Source organism: Corvus cornix, chromosome 1, assembly GCF_000738735.6.
Source record: "Corvus cornix cornix isolate S_Up_H32 chromosome 1, ASM73873v5, whole genome shotgun sequence".
Taxonomy (NCBI): domain Eukaryota; kingdom Metazoa; phylum Chordata; class Aves; order Passeriformes; family Corvidae; genus Corvus; species Corvus cornix.
Window position 1 is genome coordinate 87053000 of NC_046332.1, and position 24265 is coordinate 87077264.

A 24265-nucleotide genomic window follows, 5' to 3' on the forward strand; every position below is an offset into this window, starting at 1 on the left:
AGCACCCCCAGGTGTTTGTACACATGGATCAGATTCCCCCAGCCTTCTCAAGGCCCCAGCTCTCCTTGTGTTGTGGAAGAAGCTCCACTCCCTTAGGCACCATTGGGGCCTGTGTTGAGAGTGGCCCTGTGTCTCTCTTGTACTGAGGAGCCCAGCACTGGGCTCAGCACTGCAGGTGCCTCTCACCAGTGCTGAGCAGAGGGAACAACCTCCTGCCTTGACTCCTGGGGATGATCTTCCTTGTGCAGCCTGGCAAGGTGGCAGGCCCAGGCCTTCCTGCAGAGCTGGCCCCTCCCTGGGAGCAGAACCTGGCACCTCTTTATGCTGCACTTCACGAGGTTCCCAGCGTTTGCTGGGTCTCTGGAAGCAGCACCCCCCACCCTCTCAACCCACCCTGTGTCATCAGCAAAGTGCTGAGGGCACGCAGCCCCCTCCTCCAGGTCCTTTACAAAGGTGATGGATAGGACTGGACGTGGTACTGGCTCAGGGTACCACTTGGGCCTGGTCCCTAACAAGACTTTGTACCAGTGCCCAGGTGTTTTCAATAAACTTCTCTCTCTCTCTCTCTGTCCAGTCTGTACTTCACCAGCTTGTCCCTGAGGATGGTACAGGAGATTTAATGAAAAGCCTTACTGAAGTCAAGGGAAGTGACATCTCCTGCCCTTCCCTCATCCATCACCTGGCTGTAGAGGGCTGCCAAGTTGGTGCCTCTCCCAGTGTCTGGTATGAGGAAGCCAAGGGCACAACCTAAGGCTAAAACCTCGCTGCCACTGCTGTAAGCAGCTTTCTCTGCCCCAGCTGTACTGTCAGCTGCAGCAGCTCCTGCCCTGTGCTAGGCAAGGTGCTTCCAGCTAAGCTAGTGGTGCAAATCCTGCTCCAGGGTTAGCCTCCAGTTTGCATTCCTGCTCTCAATTCTGTCCCCAGCATGATGTGGGATACTTCTCACCTCCCCCCATCACTACTTCAGAAGAGATTTTTCTTACCAACTTGGTTTTTGGCAAGTGGTCTTCATTCTCTCCAGGCACCTGAACAGCCTTGCTTCAGCATACTGGGCCAAGTTCAATTGTGCAAGGCTGGTGCACACCTGGAAAAAGCAGACTTGCCCCAAACATGAACTGCAGGGATGCAAACACAGCCCTGAGCAGGGACACAGTGATGGGACAGTTTATTTTGCTTCTGCTGCTCCCTACAGCCTATTTTGTACTGCATGCAGGAAATGCATGCCACAGGCTGGGGAGAACTGTGGTGTTTTAGACTTGGCTCTATCTTGAGTAGGAGCAATGCAGAGGACAGACGCAGGCTTGAACAATGCTCCATGCTGGCTACTCTGCCCTCCTTTACAGTGCTACTTCAGGGTGACTTGCTTTCCTCCAGAAGCACGGCTCCAGAGGTGACAGGACACCCACCCAAGGTCAGACAGCACCCAGGCTTCAGCTGTGTTCTTCAGGCCACCCTGGCTTGAATCTTTGAAGGATGAAATTGAAAATGAACTAATATTCTTCCCTCACCTTAAAATCTGTAATAAAGTTAGTGTAGAAGAAACAAAAAGTGGCCAGGTACATGTACAGCAGCCTCCTCCATGTGTTGAGGCAGTGCTACTGTGTAAAACTTTGTGAAATGAATCAAAGCTGCAGCTTTAGTAAAAGGGGTTCACTATATTCAAACTGAAGCATCACAAAATAGAATCAGTACAAAAATATACATACAGTTCTTTATTAAACAACTGTAAACACTTCACTGTAAAAATCCATAAAACTTTATAAACAAACATTTTGTAAATAGATTCTATACTACAATAAAAGAATTTTAACACAATTATTTACATGCAATACTGACAAATTTGGCACTTTCTGAAAAGAAATGTACAAAACACTTTGTTGTTTAAAAAGAAATTTGAAATTATAAAAACTCAGGGCATTACTATCATGCACTTTGCAAATACCTCACAAGCACTTATGGCACAGCTAGCAGAGAGCTCCAGGCTCTCATCAAGCTCTTTACTACAAGTTCAGATAACTTTTAATGTGCTTCCGTAAGTTTGTTGTAAAACTACCTGAACATTGTCAAGAATGAAGTCAAATGCCATATTCCAAACTGATTCCACAGATGACTGCATTAACCTGAAAGGGAAAAGGAAGAAGAGGCTGAAAATTACCATTACAGAACCAGTCCTTTTTACAATCACTTTTGGTCTTCACACTGCAAAACAAGATCACAAAAGTTCCCCACGAATGGAATTTTGATTCAGTCCTGATAAAGTCCTCCCTCGCTACTTAAACACACCAAGCCTTACTTGACGCCACAGATTCCTGGTGTGAGCAGTGTCACAGCAGCTTCTGAATGCTTGCATCTGGCAGTGGTGTGAGCCTGTGAATGAAGTGCTAGGTGACCTTCCACCAATTTCATACCAAAGACCAGAAATGGCAAGCTTCTGAATCCTATTTTAACACTCCAACTTCTTCCCCCAGCCCGTTTTTAAGTTTAAAAGCACTCATCAATGGAATGTCTAATGGGCTTGTGGCCTCACAATGAAGCATCTAGTGTATGAACTCTGACAAAAATAGCCTGAAGTTCACAAATACTAGCAATTAAGTTACCTTTTCATGTACTTAACAACCAGATCTAACTTTTCCAAGTCTTTTTCTTCTATTAGATCAGTACAATATTTCACAACCTGTAGAATGTCTTCTTCCATAGGATCTGTAATAAAAAAAAAATTAAAGAATGGTATCCTCTTCTCTAAGTATACTTAGAATACAATCACAGAATAACGGGAATACAACAGAAAGAAATCCTGCAGTGTCAGCACATCAGGGGCCAACCTGACAATTTCTGTATTCCCCACGCAGCTTCCTGACATCAGAAGCTGTGCACATAGCAGGACTGCAAGGTCCTGAAATACCTGTCTTGTAGACCTTTTCTTTTTTTTCAGTAAGAACAACTGACAGCAAAACTAGCAGTAACCAAAGGGAAAAGAGACTCGGATTTAGAATGAAATGGCTGTTTTGAAACTCTTAGGAGAATAATAATGTCCAGGTTAGGAAGGTCAAATTTCCCAAGGTTTTAAGGAGTTGCTATTTGTTTGACATAATTCAAATCACAATTTAGCAAGAGTGTCCCATTTGCACACTTTTTTTTTTTTCTAGGGTTCTTTCCAGCATTTATTTTGACAAAAACTCAAACCCTGCACTCCTTTGCCTCTAAAATGACATCTTCATAGAACAAAATGAATTCCCTTTCAAGAGCTTTCATCTTAGTGGTTGCGATATGCTGGAAAAATACAGAAAACCTCAGACACAAGTACCATCAAGGCATAGGACAAGGGCCTGACACAAGGGTTGAAGAGAGAGCATGTAAATTTTCATGATGTTAAGCAAGACACAGGAGCTGGCAAAACCACAGAGTAACAACTGATAGAAAGAATCAAATTCTCCAAGACTGCCAAGGCAGTCAGGATTCAAGAGTACTGTGAAAAATAAGCAGCAAAAGGAAGAGTGAAGGAGAAAGTAAGTATAAAAAGCCTACTGAAAGCAGTTTTCTTTGTGATGCATTGCAAGATCAGCCTCAGTGTGACACCCCGCACCTGAGATAGTTGTGATCCATTCTTTCAACAACGTCTTTACATCGTTGAATTCCACAGCTCCAGCGAGGTTTGGCGCTTGAGGCCTGAATGAGCCCGGCTGCTGCTCTGTCTGCAGAGCTGACGGGCCTGAAGAATCCGAAGTTGATGGAACTGCTTCTGCCTGTTCCAAACGTAGAAGTGGATAATGCTCAGTCTGACAAATATGGAAACACCATATACATACAGATAAGTGTCAGTAAAGAATCCAGTAAAGAAAACCATGCATTTGTGAACATGAACGCAGCCTACAGAAGCAGACACAGCTTTACCAAAAGCTGTTAAGTGTTTTAAGTACCTGAGCAGCTGGTCCTTCTTGTTTCAAGAAGCCATCTATTAGCTTCTGTGGGCTTCCAGATGTAGCTGGCATGGTTTTTGCAGGACTACCAAGAAGTTTGTTTTTCAAAGGACTCTGAATCTTTTTTACAGGACTGACTAGATTTTTTTTCCGTATTTTCTTCTTATTTTTCATGGTTGTATGCTTCAGGTGTAGGAAAGGATTTTTTGACACTGAAAAACAGGAATAGTCAGTGGTTGATACATTTAAAATTTAATACTTTTTCACTGAAAGGGGGATTCTGTATCTTCCACAAAAATCTAAGGATCACTTGAGAAAACACAGCCTAGACAAAGCAACTTTAACACATACACACCATTCCAGATCCTGGCAAGGTTTCAAGTATTTGAAAAGCACTGTTGGACTTTAAGTGTACTCAGAGGATACTCAGCTATTCATAAGCTTTTTAATGTGAGCATTTGAGTACTTGAATATAAGCAGCTGGTGAAATCTGAATCTACTGGACAAACTGCCTCGCCTCAGTCAGAGTACTGTCCCACCAGTGTTATCAGCAAAGCCAGCAGTGTAAAGCCCCCACAATGCCTTTTTCAGAGTTTATGAAGGAAATTGCTCTCACTCCATCATTCTAACGTATCTGCATTAGTCCACTGGCTGTGAAATCAGGGAGTGATTATAATTAAAATGCAGTGTTTAACTGGCAATCAACCCAATAACATTTACAACCTATTTTTATGACAAAGCATGTTCACAGGGAATTAGTCTTATTTCTTTCTACTGATTACAAAAAGGAGACCTGGATGATGAGCTCAGAGTAAAGCCACCTGACTATCAGACATACAGTGAGATGCAGCGTATCTCTCTCTAGCTACCCAAAAGCCATGCCAGTGCTATGGGTTTCAGGGAACCATGAGAATGCTCCCTGAACACAGTTTAACTACCTTAAGAAGGTGCAATACTTTAAATCACAAGACACATCAAGTTTAGATTCCACTCTGCAAACATATGGACGTGGGTAAGTTTAGTGCCTCTAAAATGACACAATGACAGAGTCTTAGTGCCAGAGTCCCCATGAACTGAATTATTTGAATTACCCATCTGAGTAAAGCTGGGCACCTGTTTGCAAATGGAAACCATAGCTGGTTGTAACTGACAGTCTGTCAAAAATAAATACAGAAATTCCATTGAACACAGCATCTTCAGAGACACTTTGGGTATATTTTCCAGTTTGTTACTTAGGGTTGCATAGCTGTTTGGATAGTAAGCAACTGCTATACCAGAAGACTAATGCAAAACTATATATTCTCACCTAAAGTGTTAGCAGGCTGCTGCTCTGATTGCTTTTGCCTTTGATCATATGCATCTTTCAGCTCTGCTTGCAACTCAGCAGGTAGTGCAGCAAAAACCTCGGGGTCCACCTGAACAGTAACAGAAGATTAATTTCATTATTTTAGCAGTGAGCAGCACCATTTGCTTCCTTCTAGGTCACTCACATGAAAAAGGTATTTACATTTCATGCCAAGCAAAAATAAATGAGATATAACTGAAACACTGTGAAGCCCATTGTGCATTTTCTTTGTGTATATTTCAGTTTGTAAACCCAACAAAATTTACATTTAATATTACTCCTAATTATTTAATAAAATTACTATTATGAGCATATAATGCACTAACCATCTTTACTCACCTATTGATACCCAGTACAGCTGCATTAAGAGCAGGATTAAGCCTAGCTTAGAGAGCACTCCCTTCAAATTTCAAACACAAACATTGTGACCATCAGACTTTTGTTCCTCCTTTTCTTTTGGTACTTCTATTTCCTGCAAGCTGCTGTATAACTCAATATTCTTGGAAATGGTCTCACGGAAAAGCCAAGTCCAGCTATGTCATATTTTGACCTAGCACAAAAGTGTTTAATCTCTTTCTCCCACAGTTGTCCACCACTTGCTTGACTGATAAAAGCACAGTCCCTTGCAACTGTCCCAGGGACTTTATTTCTAGACAGGAAATAATTTGATGCCAATTGCCAAACACACTCATACGGACAAAATAAAATGTCTTGTATTATCAGTTATTTTTTCTCACTGTGTGTCTGAAGTAGCAAATCAGTGACAAGAGTCATTTTGTATTTGGAGTTTCCCATTATTACTGGACAGTGTTTTCAGCTCATAATCTTAAAAATCTAATGGAAAAAAGCAAACCTATCATTTAGTAGATTAAATCTGCCAGTGGCAGAGTGCCCTTCATTTCACTGGTAAAATTCAGAGATGTGCACAAACAACAAAAAATTAGTCAAAACTAAAATTACTATTCTGAGGCCACAATGCCATTTCTATCATTATCTGAGATACCGTATTTATTACAATCTGCAAATGTATTAAAATTTATCTCTTATTTTCAATAGAATTTAAATTTTTTACACCAAAACATGTATGCTATGACAGGGAGATACAGTGTGCAATTCACACACCTGATGTCTAAATAATACAGATCATAAACATGAACATGGCTCTTACAGGTTAGAATTCACCAATTTAGCACAAGTTTTTTCCCTTCTCAGAACTCCATGAGTCAACACAAATTTTTCACCACGCAGAACATGCACTAATTGAAGGAGGAAACGGGAACAGCTCTGACCTCAATTACCATATACATTGTGCAGAACAAAGCACTATAGTGGAATACAGCCAATTACATCACAGGTGTAAGTTATCTTTTTAAATACAAATTTTACTTAATAAAACCTTTTTAAAAAGGTTAGTGTTCTCTGGTAAAGCATTTGAGAGTCAAGGGTTTGGAATGCTCTGAACTGACACTGTGTTTTGTGTACGCCACTTAATTAATGCAGAAACAATGCAGTACACAAACTGGATCCATTTTTGTTATTCCCCCATCACTGCTCTCTCAAGAGAATAACATGGAAAAACTCAGTTAGAAGAGCCACCAGTCAAATTCATATGAATTCTCCAATATAACTGGAGTTTCAGGTAACTGATTGTACAATGTCCTAACATTGTGATACAGGTATGTGAAAGCTTTCACATTATGGAGAACCTTGGTTTTATAAAGCCATGGATGATCTCAGCATATGGCTATCAGTATTTCTGATGTGCTTATATCAATTTCCTTAGGAGGAATCTGTACCATGTCAAGACAATGTAAGGATGAGACGAAAACTTGCCACCACTAACTAACACCACTACTACAAATGTCATGCATTTCTAGGCATCTGTAATCTTTACTTTTTGCATCCTACACTTCTACAGGATTCAGGCTGCAGAGATATACAGCAGCTATTCTGAATTTTAAGATTACTTCAGCAACTGATGGAAAGGGAATGCAACCTATCTGGATTACTTTTAGAGGAGAACTTTATGTAACAAAGGAAATTTTCCACAAGTTTTCTAATGAATAAATCACTATCAGCCAATTGGCTTTGCACCTGATCATAAAACCTCAGCTCAGACAACAGGAATGAAGAGTTGAAAAACAAACCTTACGAAGCTATAAAAAGATGGCAGGGCATAATTTACACCTGCTGTAAGTAAAGTACTCATTTTGGAGTGGTTGGCAGTATTTCTGTACTCAAAACCTCTTACTACTGATTTCACTGCTTCATGGGCCACAAAGTAGATTTAAATGTTTCTGCACAGTCATAGCATATACACTCCCACAAAGACTTTAAGAGAAAAAATGTGTCAAACTGTACTTAGAGTAAAATGGTATTTCTGAATTAAGACCATGTTTGATGTTAACACTGAAAAAAATCCTCCTATATTAATGAACTGGGTTTAGCTTTTTTTTTTCACCAAGCCTACAGGAAGCTTTTCAACCATAGTATTCTAGGTATTAAACTTGGACCTAACTCAGAGAATGAAATTTGTAAATATTAGTCCTCTTTTTGCCAATAAAGAAAGCTGAATGGCTTTCAGGAGAAAATCTGGAGTATGAGCATAAGGCACTCTCTCAAATAGATAGTATGGATATCCCTGACAAATAAATAGGGAGTACTCAATTCTTCTTGAACTACATCTTCAAACAAAGAGCTGCATTTTTGGATCAAGTAACTGGGTCACAAAATACGTTTGTAGATAGAGACAGAAAAAAACAATGCAAAAAATGAGTGTAAACTAGGTCCTTTTAAGAAAACTTCAAAAAGTAATGCTGTTTTAGAAAATAACAATCAATTCTCGACTACCGAATGATCAGACAGATAAAGCACAAACAAACTAAAAGGAATTTTTATAGAAAGTCATATGCAGTTACTATTCACCGTGAAAAACAGTACTGAGTGGTAAGCCAAGTGTGGAGGGGTGTACTTCAGAGCACAGTCTAATTTAACACACATCTCGCTTATGGACAGATGTAACTACAAAATTTGAAACAGCTGGGGCAGGGAAAACTCAAATATTATTTGCACACTAGTTCCATAGGGGAAACCAAAATCTGCAGTTCAGGAATAAAAATCGACACAACTGTTTCTGAACCAATGAATTCGAATCAAGGTGAGGAAATTTTAGTAACAGAATAGACTACATAATTCTTTTAAATAACAATTATGCATTAACTGTTAAGTGGAAGTTCTACACTATTTTCTCTGGATTTTTTGTCGGCTAAGCAACATCATGCCTTAGAAACAGCAACAAATCTCTGTAAATGTGATTAGGTGGTATCACTTCATTTGAGAACAGCAAAGGTGCAATGAAACAAAAAAATAAAAACACTGCTCCATTTTAAATGATGCAATACAAGATAGTGTATCTCTGGGTAACCCAATCTTTGATTTTTGAATTTTTTTTCTTTTAATTTTTACATTACATTTGTTCAGCACCATCTTAGACTGAAGAGTGGAACGATATTACAAGCATCATTACTGTTACCTGCTGCCCCTTCAGGCCCCTATTTTGACAACCATCTTTGCTCTTTTCTCATCCTGGACATGTTGTATATGAGTCCATTTAAAAACTTCTTATCTCCATATGGAGAGATGCACAACTTTTAGCCATGAGTGCCCTTTTCTCAGGAATGTGATACAAACAACCACATCTACAGAAGAAGTTAGCAGAGGCTGCTTTCACCCCATCAGAACACACACAAACAGAGTAAGTCTCCTGTGACTTAGCTAAGCAGGTTTTAGGATTGCTTCAGACTTATAGTTCAGTGTAACTCAGCTGCAATGCAGACAAAAAAGCTATTTACAGACTGCATTGCAAAGTAAACCATATATGAGGGGGTTTTTACATTAAACACAGGCATAGTGATGACTATAATCTTCAGTAAATATTATCATACTATGTTTCTGACAGATAATGTAACATTTAAAAGCAGACTTTTAGAAGACATTAAAGGACCAAGAACAATTTTGGGAAGTCACAGGTTCTAGTTAATGCTGTCTCAAGAAAGAGCTTTTAACTTCCTATAAGTAGTTTATTGATACTGTGCAAACATCCTACCTGTGAGAAAGCTGGCAAGGCTATTACATTGATTCCCATATTGGCATTTGTTTCTTGGAGCTCTGGTATTTGTAAAAGCACTGTTCCAACTGGTTGTGACAGAAGTGCAGTGTTACATCCATTTATTGGCTCTTTTTTGCTCTCTCCATAACTCTCTCCTTGCTGTACGGTGCACATTTGCTCTACTTGTTCTCGGAGATCAGGTGGCAGAGCTTCTAGCACAGACTTATCTAGCTACAAGTATATAAAGGCTTTTAGTTTTTTCGAAGGAATAGGTAACAGTTATACAGTTATACAGTTATACGGTTCCTGAATTTTACAAAACCTGCTACATATTAACCTGTGTATGCAAACATCTTTAGGAACCTGAGAGTTACACTCTGCAGCAGCAAAATGTCATTTAAGACTAAGCAGCTCAACAAATATGAATGCTCAGTTTTATCTTTTCACAATGACCAGTCTTCTTACCAAAAATCACAGACAGGGTTTCCTCTACAGTTACCTAATGATAAGGAAACCCAAATTCTGACTTCAAATTATACAGGCAACACATTGATACAAATATTAAATTGATGTCTGGCACAAAGCTGTAAGCAATTAATTTCTCTCTTTACACAGTTCTAGGGTGCATGTTACTGATTTACTTTAGTGGCATTACATATGCACACTCTCAGACTTGCCAGCTGGACGATGAAATAAGCTTTTATTTACTATCAATTACCAATTGAGATAACCTCTCAGTGTCCAGAAGCTGCTGTGTACAATGACAGCTGCACAAGTGACTGAATGAAAACAATTGACGAGCAGATGTACAGCACCATTTTTCTCACAAGTAAAACTTGAACAAACTGTGTAGAGAAATGCCAATGTTTGCCTCTAAGTTCTGCTGAATAAGACTTCATAGCAGTGTTAGAATAGTTTATCTTTTACCTTTAAGAAGAAAATTTGGAGTTTATGACCAGATTCTGGATTTACAGAGAAGAACCACAAAAATCTATTAAAATCTACTTGGTTTGGTAACAAAGGTTTTGATGAAAGCTGTCTGTATTGTTAATCACTTCAGTTACTCTTCCATGTTCTGTTTGTATTCACTCATTCCAAATTTGCTGCATATATAACTCTATCATTTCCTAGGAATCCTGGGTGTAAAATACCTTCCTGTTACTTTCTTAGCACAGTATACAAACAGCAGTGTGGCATTAACTCTCACCACTCCTTCCCTGCACTGAATTTTTTATTACATTCCAGATTATAATATGGTTAAAAGCAGAAGGAAAGATACTGTGCCATAACGCCACCGAAGTTTTAGGAACTCTACTGCACACCTGGTGCATTTTTCACTTGTTTATACATATTCCTCTTATGGAAGCATCTGAGTGTACAGAGCTTCACGTTTTCCAGTCAACTAACTTCTAGGTCCAGAGCTGGCTTGGGTATTGCATTATAGGAACAAGTTTCCTGCCAAAAGCATAATTTGCTTCTTAAAAATCGATAAATATTTGAGAAAGCTGTTAAAAAAAATCAGAAATGCTTGTAGAGATTTAAATTACAGACACTTAAATTACAGACTTTTACAGAAGAGCAAGTAAATCTGCTTATACCTAAAATACCTGCAGAATTCTGTGCAGCTGTTTCACAGCAGACCCTTCTAAGAGATGTCTACTTGGAACAGCATGTGGGGTGGAAACAATGAAGGCTGTCCCTTCGTTAAAACACACCTAAAAAAAAATCCCTCAAACCCACAGAAATATTTTACTTAAATAAAGATTGCCCTCCTCTCATCTAAATAGCAGTATCCTGTACAAATGTTAAGTGTGCATCCTAACTCCAACATGATTTATTTTATTAAGGCAAAATACTTCTGCATCAGTAACAGTTACTTACTGTGCACTGTACTTTACTAGAACTCTTTTTATTTAAAAGGAGCTCCTTTTGGGTCTATCCAAATAAGACAGACAATCCCAAGTTATTACAATATCCTGCAGATGTTTCATATTCTCAGGTTTACCTGGGAAGCAGATGGAACCTCAATACTCAAATTGAGCCTGGATTTTACACTGATAGGAGAATGCACACCATTCCACTTGACAGCAGACTCGGTGTTGTTGGCATTAGAATTGAGACCAGGTGTGAGATTGGTACCACGAGATGGAAGAAAAGTGCAAGTTCTTGAATTAGAAGATATTTCGAGGTCCATAGCAGCCACAAATACTGTACATATGGAAACAAAATACAGAATGATAATCTAACAGTTATAATTAATCTGAAGATTCAAGACACAGTAAAAGGTAATTTCTAGCATTATTTGCTGAAGAGTTTACAACATATATAGCACAATCATAACACTTTCTATTTCAAAGTATCCTCTGTTACTATTAACTAAAACAAAAAAAACCCGATTGGACTAATCCTATACAAGGTTTTATTAGCAGCATTTTCATTTGCAGCAGCAAACCCCACTCTCAGAAAGTTTATGTTGCCTAATTTATACTGGTATAATATTGAATATGTATTCCAAAAGGTGATCCATGTTAAGAGTCCTTCGGAACCCATCATTATCACACATGCCAAGTACAAAGCTTACTGACCTTCCTTATGCTCTTCTTCTGAGCGCTTTTTTGCTTTCTGAACATGAAAAAGATCAATAACTGAATGTGATCCACCAGGTAAATGTCCAGATTGTACTGTTGAGTGAGCTGAAGTTGTTTTACTGATGGGAACTAGCTGCTGTACCTGAATCCCAACCTAAATCCAAAACATAAATGCATTCATTTAATTAAGTTTTAAATAAATAAAATAAATTTTAAAAATCTGTAATTATATCATGATAGCATTGCCTTCTTTGGAATTGGCTGCCTGTTGTGGGTGGGCGAGAGGACAAATAAAACTGTATTGAAATTACACATAAACAGCCACTAAAAACATCCCAAACAAATCCCAGGAATATCCACCACAATCCAACAACTAAGAAATTACAAAGATACTACCATCTTAACTTCTCTGATACAAAAAAGTGCTGTTAACAGGTTCATGAAGCAATGTGTTTTTTACGAAATTTCTTAGACAATAACAAATTCAGAAACAGTGACAAGAATGTGGTTAGTATTACATCTGGCTAAAAAAGCAATGCTTTTCCCCAAGGACAATGTATACTAAATCCATCACTTCAGTCTACAAATAAGAAAAATACTATTGTTTGACTTGTAGACACTGTTTTTGCAAAGTCTCAGCGGATAAAAGTACTTTGGTAGAATTAGTCTTTTTTGATGAGGTGTTCCTCATTTTTCAAGACATCCTGGTTTTTCATTTAACTTTTAAATACCAGATCAGCAGGGGTTCAAAATGTGTGTCTAATTAAGAATGCACTGGTGCACTGTGTGAGTTTATTGCCAGTCCTCCATAATTGTAAAGAGAAAAACCTCACACTTAGAAAAAGTTGTATATGGGACTCAGAAAGCATGAAGGAGCTAGTGTATATATTTCTACCAGGTCTTCTCCTTTAATAAAGTAGTAAGATTTTTGTTTATTAACACCTTCTTAGTTGCAATAATGGGATATGACATCATCACTGTAAAAGTTCTTCTTTGTGCTTTTATCTTTTTGCTTTGAAGTATTTCTAAGTTTGAGTTCTAGAACTTAAATGAAACATTTGGAGTGAGTACTGTGTTTGTTGTACTATGCAACTTTGCCTTGGGATTTTTTTTGCCTTTTAGGACAAGAGTTATGTGAAGTCTATGGGACAACTGAGCGCATTTATCTGCCCAAGCGTGGGCAAATAACTAAGGGTATCAGTTCAGGATCTTTTCTAGACAGCAACAGGAAAAGACAACTTTAAAGCATGACTCACCTCATGTATAAGTAAGGCTTAAGGGGACTAGCTCCCACATAAGACATATACACTGGGCATGTCTGAAATCAGCTGAAAGGAGAACCACTGAGGGACCCTGGATGGATCTGGACTTGACTATATATTCTAGAATGGAACGGCCCCCTCCAGAACTCAACAGAGCCACATGGTCAGCAGTAGTACATTGTTTTGTAAAACATCGTGTCCAAAACCTAGGGGACACTAACTTTAAGAATCGAATACTCTCAAAAGAAATCCAGTGAAATAGAATGACATCACAAATCAAACCCAGCAAAGGAAACAGACAAGAAACTAGAAAAAGACAGGGACAGGATGGTAAATATTTCCTCAACTCCAAGCCAAGGAGCTGACTTTGCAAGGCAACATTGTGAATCAAAACTCTACTTCTATATCCAGATCACAAATTAATGCAAGTCTGTTTTAGAGATTCTCTGTTCCATTTCAACACATGGCTGATGTCAGAACAGCAGCATCATAGCGTCACATTGCTATGACAAAACCAGTGAGATGAGCAAGAGTTCCAAAATAAACCATGAATCAAAAGAGCCAGAAAATCACCTTCAAACAAAGGCCAACCCATAGGCTGGTAACTCTTCTTGCTCTAAGACTTGCAGTCTAGAACAAAAGCTCCTTTAATCTCTATCTTTGATTGGCACTACAAACACTATTTATACTAGTTACATAATTAATGTATGGCAAAAGTTTACAGAAAATTCTAAGACAAAATAAAATTTACATGTGCTGATAGAACAGTAGAAGACACAGTCTTACTTCATTACCACAGGCTGTTTTAAGTTGTGGATTAATTTATATAAAAAAAATTTATTTTTTTATGTTTATGGCTTTGTAACCAAGTTTTTCAAAGGTTATAAAATATAATATGGTTGCATACACTAATTTACATAGACTTTGTATTACCTACACTTTTGCTTAAGTTTGTTTATCATCTACCATGGGGAACTGAAAATCCATGAAAGACAATAAAGCAGGTGGATAAAGAGAATGAATTTCAGTTTTCCCATTAACTCACCCCACGCATATCGGATATGTTCAGTTTCATTGTGTGAAACATGTTCAGAGTTTCTTTCCCAATTACTTTTGCACTGTCTGTTGCATGGTCTAAAGTCACAGTCCTAGAAAGAATAAACAATTACAATTAAAAAGGAAACTGTTCCACAAATTCTTAAGACAAAAATTCTGTATTAACGTCCCAAGAGGACCCGAAAGAAAGACAGATCATAATTTCTTGGCATACAGAAACAGAACACTGTTTATTTCTTCTGTGGTTTCTTTTTAAAGGTAGTTAAAACTAAGCATGATCTACAGAAAAAGTAAGAAAAGCAGAATACTTACTAACGAATATTCTCAGTAAGCAGTCCACACATTAAAAGGTCAAATTTAGTATATATTTATATATATGCAATCAATTGAAGCTGGTCACAAAGTTTTTGCACAAAAACACACTCGTGCATTTCTATCTTTCACTCAAGCTTGGTTCACAGAGAGTTTGCTCAGTACTATTTCAGTTGTCAATTGCCAAATGTTTACAGCAAGAGTTTCAAAAGGAACTCAGGGGAAACAGATACAGGCATGTGCATGTGGATTACAAATAACAAGGAATTAGAATTAATGGCAAGTAACTTTAAACAACATTCCAAATTATCTTAAGCTATGGGCAATTTTTTGCAACAAGTCTAACAAAACAACCTGGCTGTGAGTTTTACAAATTGCCCCTTGAGAGTATGGCAGGGCAGTAGCAGTGCTTGGTAGTTCTGGATTCTCTAATGGCCTAGCCTTTGACATAGGTAAGGACAGAATTTCAACTGGCTCATCAAATGTAGGTGAGTGATGTAAAGTCTTCTCATTGAAATAACTGATGCAGTTTTAGCTCTGGTGGAGTGGGCTCCATAAACAAAATGAAGTTTGGTGTTTTGACAGGGTGCCATCCTGACAACTTACTAAACAATTTGATGGTGTTACTCTGCTTATGAATCTGTCAGAAACCACCATGGAACAGCCAAGTGATCTCTGGAAAGATCTAGTTCTGCCAATATGAAACCAAAAAACCCTCCTACTGTGAATGATATGAAGATCTCCCTAAGCTTTACCTATTAGTATTTTCAAGAAAAAGGGAACAATATCACCACGAGTCTAAACGTACACATAATTTCAGAAAAATATTTTAAAAAGGTCTATGTTGAACGATCAGGACTGGGTTTCAGAGATGCAGTACAAATACCATTTAATCTCAAAAGCTGAATTTGATTTTAAGTGTGTCTGCAAGTTTGAATCCTTTGTAGCACTATGATTATCATCCTAGGAAATCTTGCAGGATGAGAAACCATAGCAAGCAACTTCTGTGAGGTAAGGGAGCAAGAAATGGGTCATGAGCTATAGCTACAGAGAAAATCTTAAACTGAAGAGAGAAGCCGGTCACTTGGGGGAACACCACTCTGAGATTCTAATCCATTTACTTGGATGCAAACTTTTGGAGTTTACCCTTCCACTGCTAAAAAGCCTTTCACTGGGCTGAACAGAAATGATCGAACAAAGACAGAAATACAGCACCTACAGCATAACCTGGATTGAATGGGGTTGACAAGGTCACTGGAAAGCCAGAAGCAGAAACAGAGACACCACCAAACAAAATCCCAGCATCTGAACCACTTTAGTGATGTGTGAACAATTTTGCACTCTTGAGTGCCCCCTCACCTTACTGAAGACTTCATGAATTAGGGAAATTTCAGGGCATGTGTACATTTGTATGCCTGACCACAGAAAAGGGGTACAAAGCACTGATCTGTTCATGAGAACGCACTCTGACACTAGTTAAACTGAAGGAGGAATAAGGCTCTATGCCAATGCACACTCAATATTACAGATTAGGCTGCTAAGAGTAAATCTTCAGCTTGAAGAATTCAGGACAGCCAGAAAACAAAAGTATAGACTGATGGATTTTCTTCTTGATATATATACCAATTCTAAGAAGTGATGAGCTTCTTATAGTGAAACATGAATTTTGTAGTTTTGGTTTTTATTACAGCTGAATTCTATGTAACAAGATCACAAGCACGACAGGTTCTATGCATGCAACCTACTGTTGAACTACTGTTCAACTGTTGTCCTACTGCTGAACTCTAACCCACTGAAAAAACTCCTGGGCATGTGGATGGTGCTATGCAGGGCCAGCACTTGGACTTGATGATCCTTGGGGGTCCCTTCCAATTCAGCATATTCTGTGATCTGTGAACTCCACCACCTCTTCTGTTATCAGCAACTCTGACCAAATGACCTGTCAGTTCAGGAGCGATTAGTCTGTTACAACCACCTGAGATGGAAGGAAAAGTAGAAAAGACCTATCGTCTCTCAAAAGCCAGGATCATCCTGCACTGAAGGAACAACTGCTTTGATAGTGTATGCCTGAAGAATAGATGTGTATTTAGAAGGTTCCATGACAATCTTATATGAAATCTTGTATGAAACAGCATTATGATACCTACACCTAGATTATATCCCTGTGTTTTCAGCACGCAAGCATATAAATAAAATTGAGATTAAAAAATATTTAGTCAACATCATTCAGTTGATCAATAAGGAACAAAGAACAATGAATAGGAGTAACAGCACTGCTTGTGGAAGCTGAGGGTCCTACTCCTTTGACAGCAACCTATCAGCTGACTACCCACGCAGAACAATTGGATTATCCCATTTCTTCAGGGATGGGCAGCCACTACAGGGAGCATCTTGATGAGACTGTGCTATGGGGAGCCCAGATAGAAAGGAACTTTATTCCATTGATAAGGATACACAAGAAAACAAAGGCACTTCTGATGAGGAACTTAAACCTACATGAAGAAATGTAACTGTGAAGGTAAAGAGATCTGAACATATTGCCTTCTTGAAAAGCTGAAACATGGGGCACCAGTCTTTGACCTTGTAATTTTGAGATTCAACTTTCTAAGCTCCACTTCAGAACTTCACTGTCTCTTCTAGGACCAAAAAAATTCTCTGCAGATTTACTGGTAAAACAACAGGAAACACAAGATTCAACACTACCAAACTTGTCTGTACTAAAATGAATGACTTCAGTCCAAGGTGTCTGATGCCAGCTCCATCTTCAGAACTCAAAATGGCCTCTCAGTCTTCTGCAGCAAGTCATTCTGCAAATATTGCCATAGCTTCCATGCACTCTAGACTTGAAGGACTACTGTACTATCAGACATCTTTCTTGACAAGTACAAAGCACAATTTTCTCTGAGAACTGACTCCAACTGTCACAATCAGTAAGAGATCTATCAAGGAACAGCAGAAAGCCTCTCAAGAAAAAGGAAAGTACCCAACATCACACAGCTCAGGGAGAGAGAACACTATGCAGCACCAGAACCTTTCAACTTGGCTGGTTACTGAAAGAAATAAATGCTGCTGCATGTGTGTCATAGTGCAGGATGTAAATATGTCTTCTTCAAACACCCTAAGAAAACCCTCATCTCCAATACTAAGCAAGCTAGAGAAAGGTACACCAACAATATATAAGCATGTATGTCTTACTGATAACCAGAACACCACAAATGTACAATCCAAACACAGAGGCTTTTTGATAATAATATATCTTCTTATTTTGGTGCAAGTTTGATAGATAGACAAAGAAGTACCAAGCACTTTGAAATTTCTGTCCTGTCTTCATATAAATTTTAGATCCTGCAGAAGTGTGTTCATGCCTAGTGGTTACCTGGCAATATTATCACAGATTCCATGACCTCCGTATTTTGCAGGCTCCACTGGTGCTCCAGCCTTTCGGACCATAATTTTAAGGGTCAATCGTTTACCCTTCATACCAGCAGCTTCAAGTCTACGCTGGATTTCTTCTGAGAGGCTCAGAAGGAAAGCTTCGGCTTCCTTAGGCTGAAGGGGAAAAACATAATGTTTAGATAATCACTAGTTTTCAAATACTGAAGTTAAATCATTAAAGGGTTAATACAGTCCAGATTGTGTAAACTGAAAAGAGCAAGCTGACTCACAAGCAATTGTCCCATTTAACTTCAAGTGTTTTGTTTACATTGTAGGTCACTTAAGTTAGGCGAGATGGTGGATTCCTATCCTAATGCTGAAAGAAGTCTTCAAAAAATGTATTTAGAAACCCCACCATAGAATTGCAAATCTAACTTGAAGCACAAACCTAGAAGACGAAGAGCATAGGACTTAAGATCTTTTTCACCATGAGGAAAGTCAAGCAGTGGAACATGTTGCTCAGGGAAGTTTGCAGTCTTCGTTCTTGGAGACTTCCAATGCCAGACTGGATAAAGTCCTGAGCAACTGGTCTGCTTTATTAGCTTCCCCTGCTTTGAGCAAAGGTCTGGACTACACAACATCGTCAGCTCTCTTCAAGCTCTTTTTTTTTTTCCCTATCATTTCTAAACATATTCAAGATCTCAACAAAGTGCTGAGTTACTTTTTAAATACAGTTTTGTTAATAACACTCCCCCCCAACCAGTATTTGTGAAAGTCTAATAAAAATGTTGTACGGGAGCAGCTGGTGATAGTTTCAGGCACTGGCATCTTCGAATAATCAGCATTTAAATGAAAGAGAATGCTAGGTGCTGACAAACCTACTGCAGTTCTCTTTTTCTGTACCAGACTTGTATAACGAATGCAGAATAGCCAGCTAATTTTGTGCAAGCTTCTTTTCAGTCCAATACTTTTGCAGTCTCTCCTCCCATTTTATCGTTTGGTCTCCTACTTCTTCATTTTCCATATTTCTATTTCGTGGCTAAGATGGTGCTCTAACAGATCAAAGTGTAAGTGAAAATAATCAGAATATGAGAAGATTCTTCTATAGCTGAAAGAAGTCACTGCAAAAAAGAAGCAAGTTTAATTTACCTGTGTAAACCTTATTCCATAGTTGATTTCTGCTGAAACAGATTTTCTTTCTTTTTCTGTACGAACAGGCCGGTCATCCAAACCACGACAAAATCTGTAGAGCATTTGTCCTGTTTTTGGACCAAATTCTTTTTGTAGTTTTGACATTGAAGCACACTGCAGATCTCCACAGGTTCTAATTCCCAAAGAAGCCAGCTTAGATTCCATTGTCCTGCCAACTCCTAACAGCAAAGCAATTAGTTCTGTTAACCTTATACAATTCAAAGCCAGTTAGGTTCTGATTACATAAAATTTTTATTTTTAAACCTGTATTAAGTCATATCAAATTAACAAACAAATATATATAAAATAAATTCTGCTCCGTAAAGCATAGATGGAATGGAAACTTTTGCTCTCATCACTGGTGTATCTTTAATCTGTTTCATGTATTTAGTTTAAGATGTCAAACAGCAGAATGTTTGTTTATTTTTAGGTAAAATATGAATGACTCCTGCTTGGAAATTGTCATGACAAGGTACTGCCTGTTAAAGATTATATTGCTCTGAATCCCCACAACAACTCAGTCCAAAAAGAGTGTCCAACATGCAATATCTTTTCCCCTTAAGTACAAGTGATTTAATCCAAAAGAAAACCAACAAATACTTTGACCACCGTTACACTGCTTCCTAGGTAGAAAAATAATATTTCAGGTAGAAGTGATAGCATACCTGTATCACTTGTGCTTTCAATTACCAAGCACTCAAAATTGTAGGTATCCATGGCAACAGCACATATGTAAGTGTGATAAACTGAAGTATATTTCTGGGTTTTGGAGAAGTGGCCTGTTACTTCCAGAAAATATTAATCCTATGAGTTCTCACTACCAAAGTCAGCAAAAATCAGAAATCTTAGGTAGTCAGATTCAATTTTTGATAATCTGTTTCTCTGCTGGGGTGGTATTATTAAGGCAAACACTAAAAACTGTTTTTACGATGAACACGCAAGTGAACTCTGAAAACTTTAAAACATTAAAGTCACAGCACAGTGATATAAGTAATATTCTGGAGGAAAAATATCTCCTGTATATTACGCCAAAGAGAAATGCTACTGTACTGTAAGCAGTGTTTGGCCACAGAAGGGGTCACATAAAGAGAATTTTGGCAAATCTGCACCTGTCTGTGGATGCTATTTCTACCAATCTTCCATTTCGGTGTCTATGGCTGCCTGTTTTTTACTGCCCTTCCCTACTTTTTGAATCTTAAACAGATAAAGATACTATTTTTTACATTTAGCACTAAATACATGCAGGCTGAGGTCAGCTGACCACTAAAAGCATAAATGAGTGCTTACTCAGCACTTCTTGCACCATGCCTGTGTCACACTATGTACTGAATAACAATATAGAGTTACATGCCAGGAAATGCTTTATGTTAGTTACAATGCTTTTAAGTGTTTTCCTCGAACAATAAAAAAATACAATAAAGCCTATTTTCATACAGGTGTATGCCGTATGTGTCTACTGTCTATCACACTTTGGACCATAAACATGGAATAGCAGCTAATCTTGTTTGATGTAGACAGCAAATTTGTAGCTAGAACTGGTTTAATGTTAGGAGGCAAAATGCCCTCTAAGAGATAGGAGTACCTGGAAGACTGGTAACAAGTTGCCCTCTGATAAAATCATCCACTTCTTCAGGTTTTAAGTGATACTGTCCATCTGGTTTTGCTTTACGAGTTGCCATTCTGGCCAGCAGAATATTGGAACCTGTAAAAACAACAAATTAAAGCATGTCTATGGTAACTTCTGTTGATTCTCAAGTAGAATGCCACAGCTTAACACTCAAGGAAAAATGCAGAAAGTACAGTCAAATTCTTTAACTTTTACCAAGAATTTAATGAAATATATTCATATATATCTGCAGAGTCTACTTTCAAATTATCAGCAAGCAGTATTTGATATAACAGCAGTGGAACTGTAGTGGTAACTGCAACTGCAAAGTTAATAAGGGAAGAATTCTGCTTACAGTCACGAATTTCAGCTTGTCTCACAAGTGGATTTCACACACTTATATACACTCAATATAGGCATGTACAGATACTCAACTCTAGTATTAATTAGGAAAAAAATAAAATGAGAAAGGAAGTAGCTGAGCAAAAACAAATCAAGGAAGTCTTTTCGGATGTGTGATTTCATATACAATACCTACTACAAATCGCACAAATCTTTGTTTTCAATACCTTCTAAAAACTATGCGAAATCATGTCACCCTGTAAATTCTTACTGCTATCTCCATTAAGGAACACAATCTGTGCTCATTTTTTACTTACTGGAAAAATACAGCAGCATTTCATAAAAATGAATGCAAGAGTGGAATTTTAGCATAGTGTTCAGGTAACAAAGCAGAAGTGATAGCTGGATGGCCATTGACTTAAGAATTGGACTTGATGATCCTTGTGGGTCCCTCCCAACTCAGAATATCCTGTGATCTGTGATGTGGAGATTTTATACATTTTTGCTTAAAACTTTCCACTTATGAAAATTTTCTTGCATTTTTGTTCACACTAATTTAATGTAAATGGCAACATATTCCACACACACTTAGGAGTTTTAGCAAACTTACATAGGTCTGATACATTAACAAAAGCAGTCGCTGCTTGTAAACAGAAATGAAGCTACTTACCCATCCCAACAGAAGCTGTGCATTTAGTTTGGTCTTTGATTTCGGTGCGGATAGCGTTTGCAAATTCATCAGGAGTCAGTCTGGTCTCTGTAAGGATTTCAGTGATATCTACTAGTGCTTCATCACAACTGACTGCTTCGATGTTATGAGTATAGCTATCAACACAAAGTAAAGGAGGTGAAACACCAGCAACAGCTCACCATCTGTTAAAACAAATATGTAGCAAATAAAGTCTGCCTTTTGTGTGGCATTTCCCTGCCTATTTTGTATCACACATCACTTAGATCTTAAAAATGCTAAAATAGCAAATTACAGTAATATTACTAATGTAAGACTAATTTCAATGTGCATCTTGATTTTAAAGGAACAGCTGGAGGAGGAGTTGAATATTTATTTTTTATTGACAATAACAAATTTCCAGTTTTATTTCAAGTGCATTTTAAACCAGAATGTAGCTTCTAATAGATGTTACTCTAATAACCCATTCTTAAGTTACTCAAAAAACATCTCTTGGAAGAATCTCCCTTCTAAGCAAGGATCTGCTTCTCACTATGTAAATCAGTAAAAAATTTAACAATGACTCATTTGGAAGTCAGATGTTAATTGTTTACAGGATTTGGCTTCAAGATAAAAGCATGCTCAGAAGCATGGTGTTCCAAGTAACAAAAATACCAGGAAGACAGACCTCAAATAGGAATAGCTTCATTGAAGCTGAAAAGTGGGAGGTGAAAATATAAAACGAATAATAGCGTTCAGTAGTGGCAAAGAAAATATGCTTGATAACCTTACCATGAAGATCCTGCAAGCAGCACATTACCTTGCTAGTATTTCATATATTGTCCGTGCAACTTCTTTGTACGCATCAAAATCATACGAAACTGCTTGAAGATTTGGACACAACTTTTTTGCTTGGCCAAAAAACATTCCATTCTTTATGCCAACTTGTCTAAAATTAAATAAAATAAACCCCAAGTAAACACAGTGCAAACTTTTCCACAAATTAATAGGGAGTATTTTCAAATTAATTATTTGCTTTTTCCCCCAAAAATGGTGTGGTGGTTTAGCAATTTAGGGAAACTTGGTTTGATGGTCAGGGCCAGCTCTAGTGGTGGAACCTTGGGTGTTAACTAACCAGGTGGCCTTTGCTAGATGCTGCTCCCAATTTTTGAAAGTTCCCCCACCCAGTGCCTTCAAGGTGGTTTTCAACAATCCATTGCACTGTTCCACCTTGCGACAAATGGGAATACGAATTCAGTCAACAGGTAGAAATTTAATAGGTTAAAAAAATAACTGCAAATAGAGTATTTGAATTAGCTGTATAATAGGTAAGCCATGGAACATGAAACCTGCCTTTAGGAAAATGGTAGAGACAAGAGTCCAGAAAGCACACTTGCTATCTTTTGTTTCAAATTAAAACCACACATATACTACAGTGACTATGGTAACAAGATCTTATTTTCCAAGGTGCAAGCTTACGTAATTAGGCTTCTCCTAATAAATAAACTCTTTTTGAGATACAAATAGTAGTCTGCCTATTCTAGCAAGCCTAAGAAAGGTTCCAATGAAGAAATAAATTTCTGGAGTATTATTTCCATCAGGGAAAACTCCCTGTATTTCTACCACTGTGCTTATATTTATAAAAGTTGATTCATATTCTAAACCTTTGTAAGTTAGGCCACTGGACATGGTCAGCAACGTCTCTGCAAAAAACGTTTAAGTTCAGTACTCACATTTTTCCTTTGAAGTAAAACTTTCAGAATGTGTCATTAATTCTAGAAAATACTGCAGCTTTGATACAAAGACATGATGATAACATGAAATCAACAGCATCACAGTGAAAGGCATAAGGTTTTTCTTAGTGGGCTTTATTTCAAGTTATACATAGGTTGAGTTTAGAGCTATTGAGCAGCATCTACCAAGCAGCAGCATCCACAGGGAAGACCTTCTGTTAAATTCAAACAACCTATGTAATTGCAACTATTGAACAGAAACTTATTCTCTAGATATATTTAACCACTAATAACCACTATTTTTGGACATCTTATGCTTATCTGTATGAGATTTTCAAGCAAACTACTGGGTAACTTTTACCTACCTGGCTTCATAACTACAAGAAGCTATTTCAGCCATGGATAGAACAGTGAGATCGAAGTCAGCTCCATTCACATGTGTGGAATCTGGCTGCTCCCAGACTGAGTCCAACTGATCAGGTACTCTAATTTCTGCTTGAAAAATAAAATTTGTCTTTATGTTATTTTTCCTTAGAGTTCAACAGAATGAATGCAAATAAAATAAAAATTTCAGATTTTATTTTACACAATTTCTATACTGTTATCTGTTGACGAAAAGGTTCTTATATATTGATTCAAATACTATATTGAATACTATATTGATTGAAATCATGGTTCAGAAAAAAAACCAGACCCCTTCCCCAGTAATGTCTCTCAGGTCTGTACATACTGCCAAGAGCAATATTAATAGAAAAATGGTGTT

General features: G+C 37.9%; 1 protein-coding gene across 5 annotated transcripts in view; it reads right to left on the minus strand.

Moving 5' to 3' along the window:
• Positions 1-1697: 1697 nt before the first annotated feature.
• The window catches only part of REV1 (REV1 DNA directed polymerase), a 56189-nt gene continuing 33621 nt past the window's right edge, over positions 1698-24265 (minus strand). For 2 of the 5 annotated variants that reach the window (XM_039548622.1, XM_019282930.3), the window contains 15 exons: positions 23868-23997; positions 22590-22718; positions 21773-21927; positions 20737-20856; positions 19113-19333; positions 17965-18137; positions 14266-14368; positions 11956-12112; positions 11376-11578; positions 9368-9601; positions 5224-5332; positions 3918-4129; positions 3584-3743; positions 2598-2700; positions 1698-2120 (listed from right to left, as the gene is read on the minus strand). In XM_039548622.1, the coding sequence (XP_039404556.1) occupies positions 2009-2120; positions 2598-2700; positions 3584-3743; positions 3918-4129; positions 5224-5332; positions 9368-9601; positions 11376-11578; positions 11956-12112; positions 14266-14368; positions 17965-18137; positions 19113-19333; positions 20737-20856; positions 21773-21927; positions 22590-22718; positions 23868-23997 (2321 nt within the window). In that variant the 3' untranslated portion in view covers positions 1698-2008. The remainder of the gene's footprint in view (positions 2121-2597; positions 2701-3583; positions 3744-3917; positions 4130-5223; positions 5333-9367; positions 9602-11375; positions 11579-11955; positions 12113-14265; positions 14369-17964; positions 18138-19112; positions 19334-20736; positions 20857-21772; positions 21928-22589; positions 22719-23867; positions 23998-24265) is intronic. The other 3 variants (XM_019282928.3, XM_019282929.3, XM_039548632.1) reach the window with 2 other exon arrangements.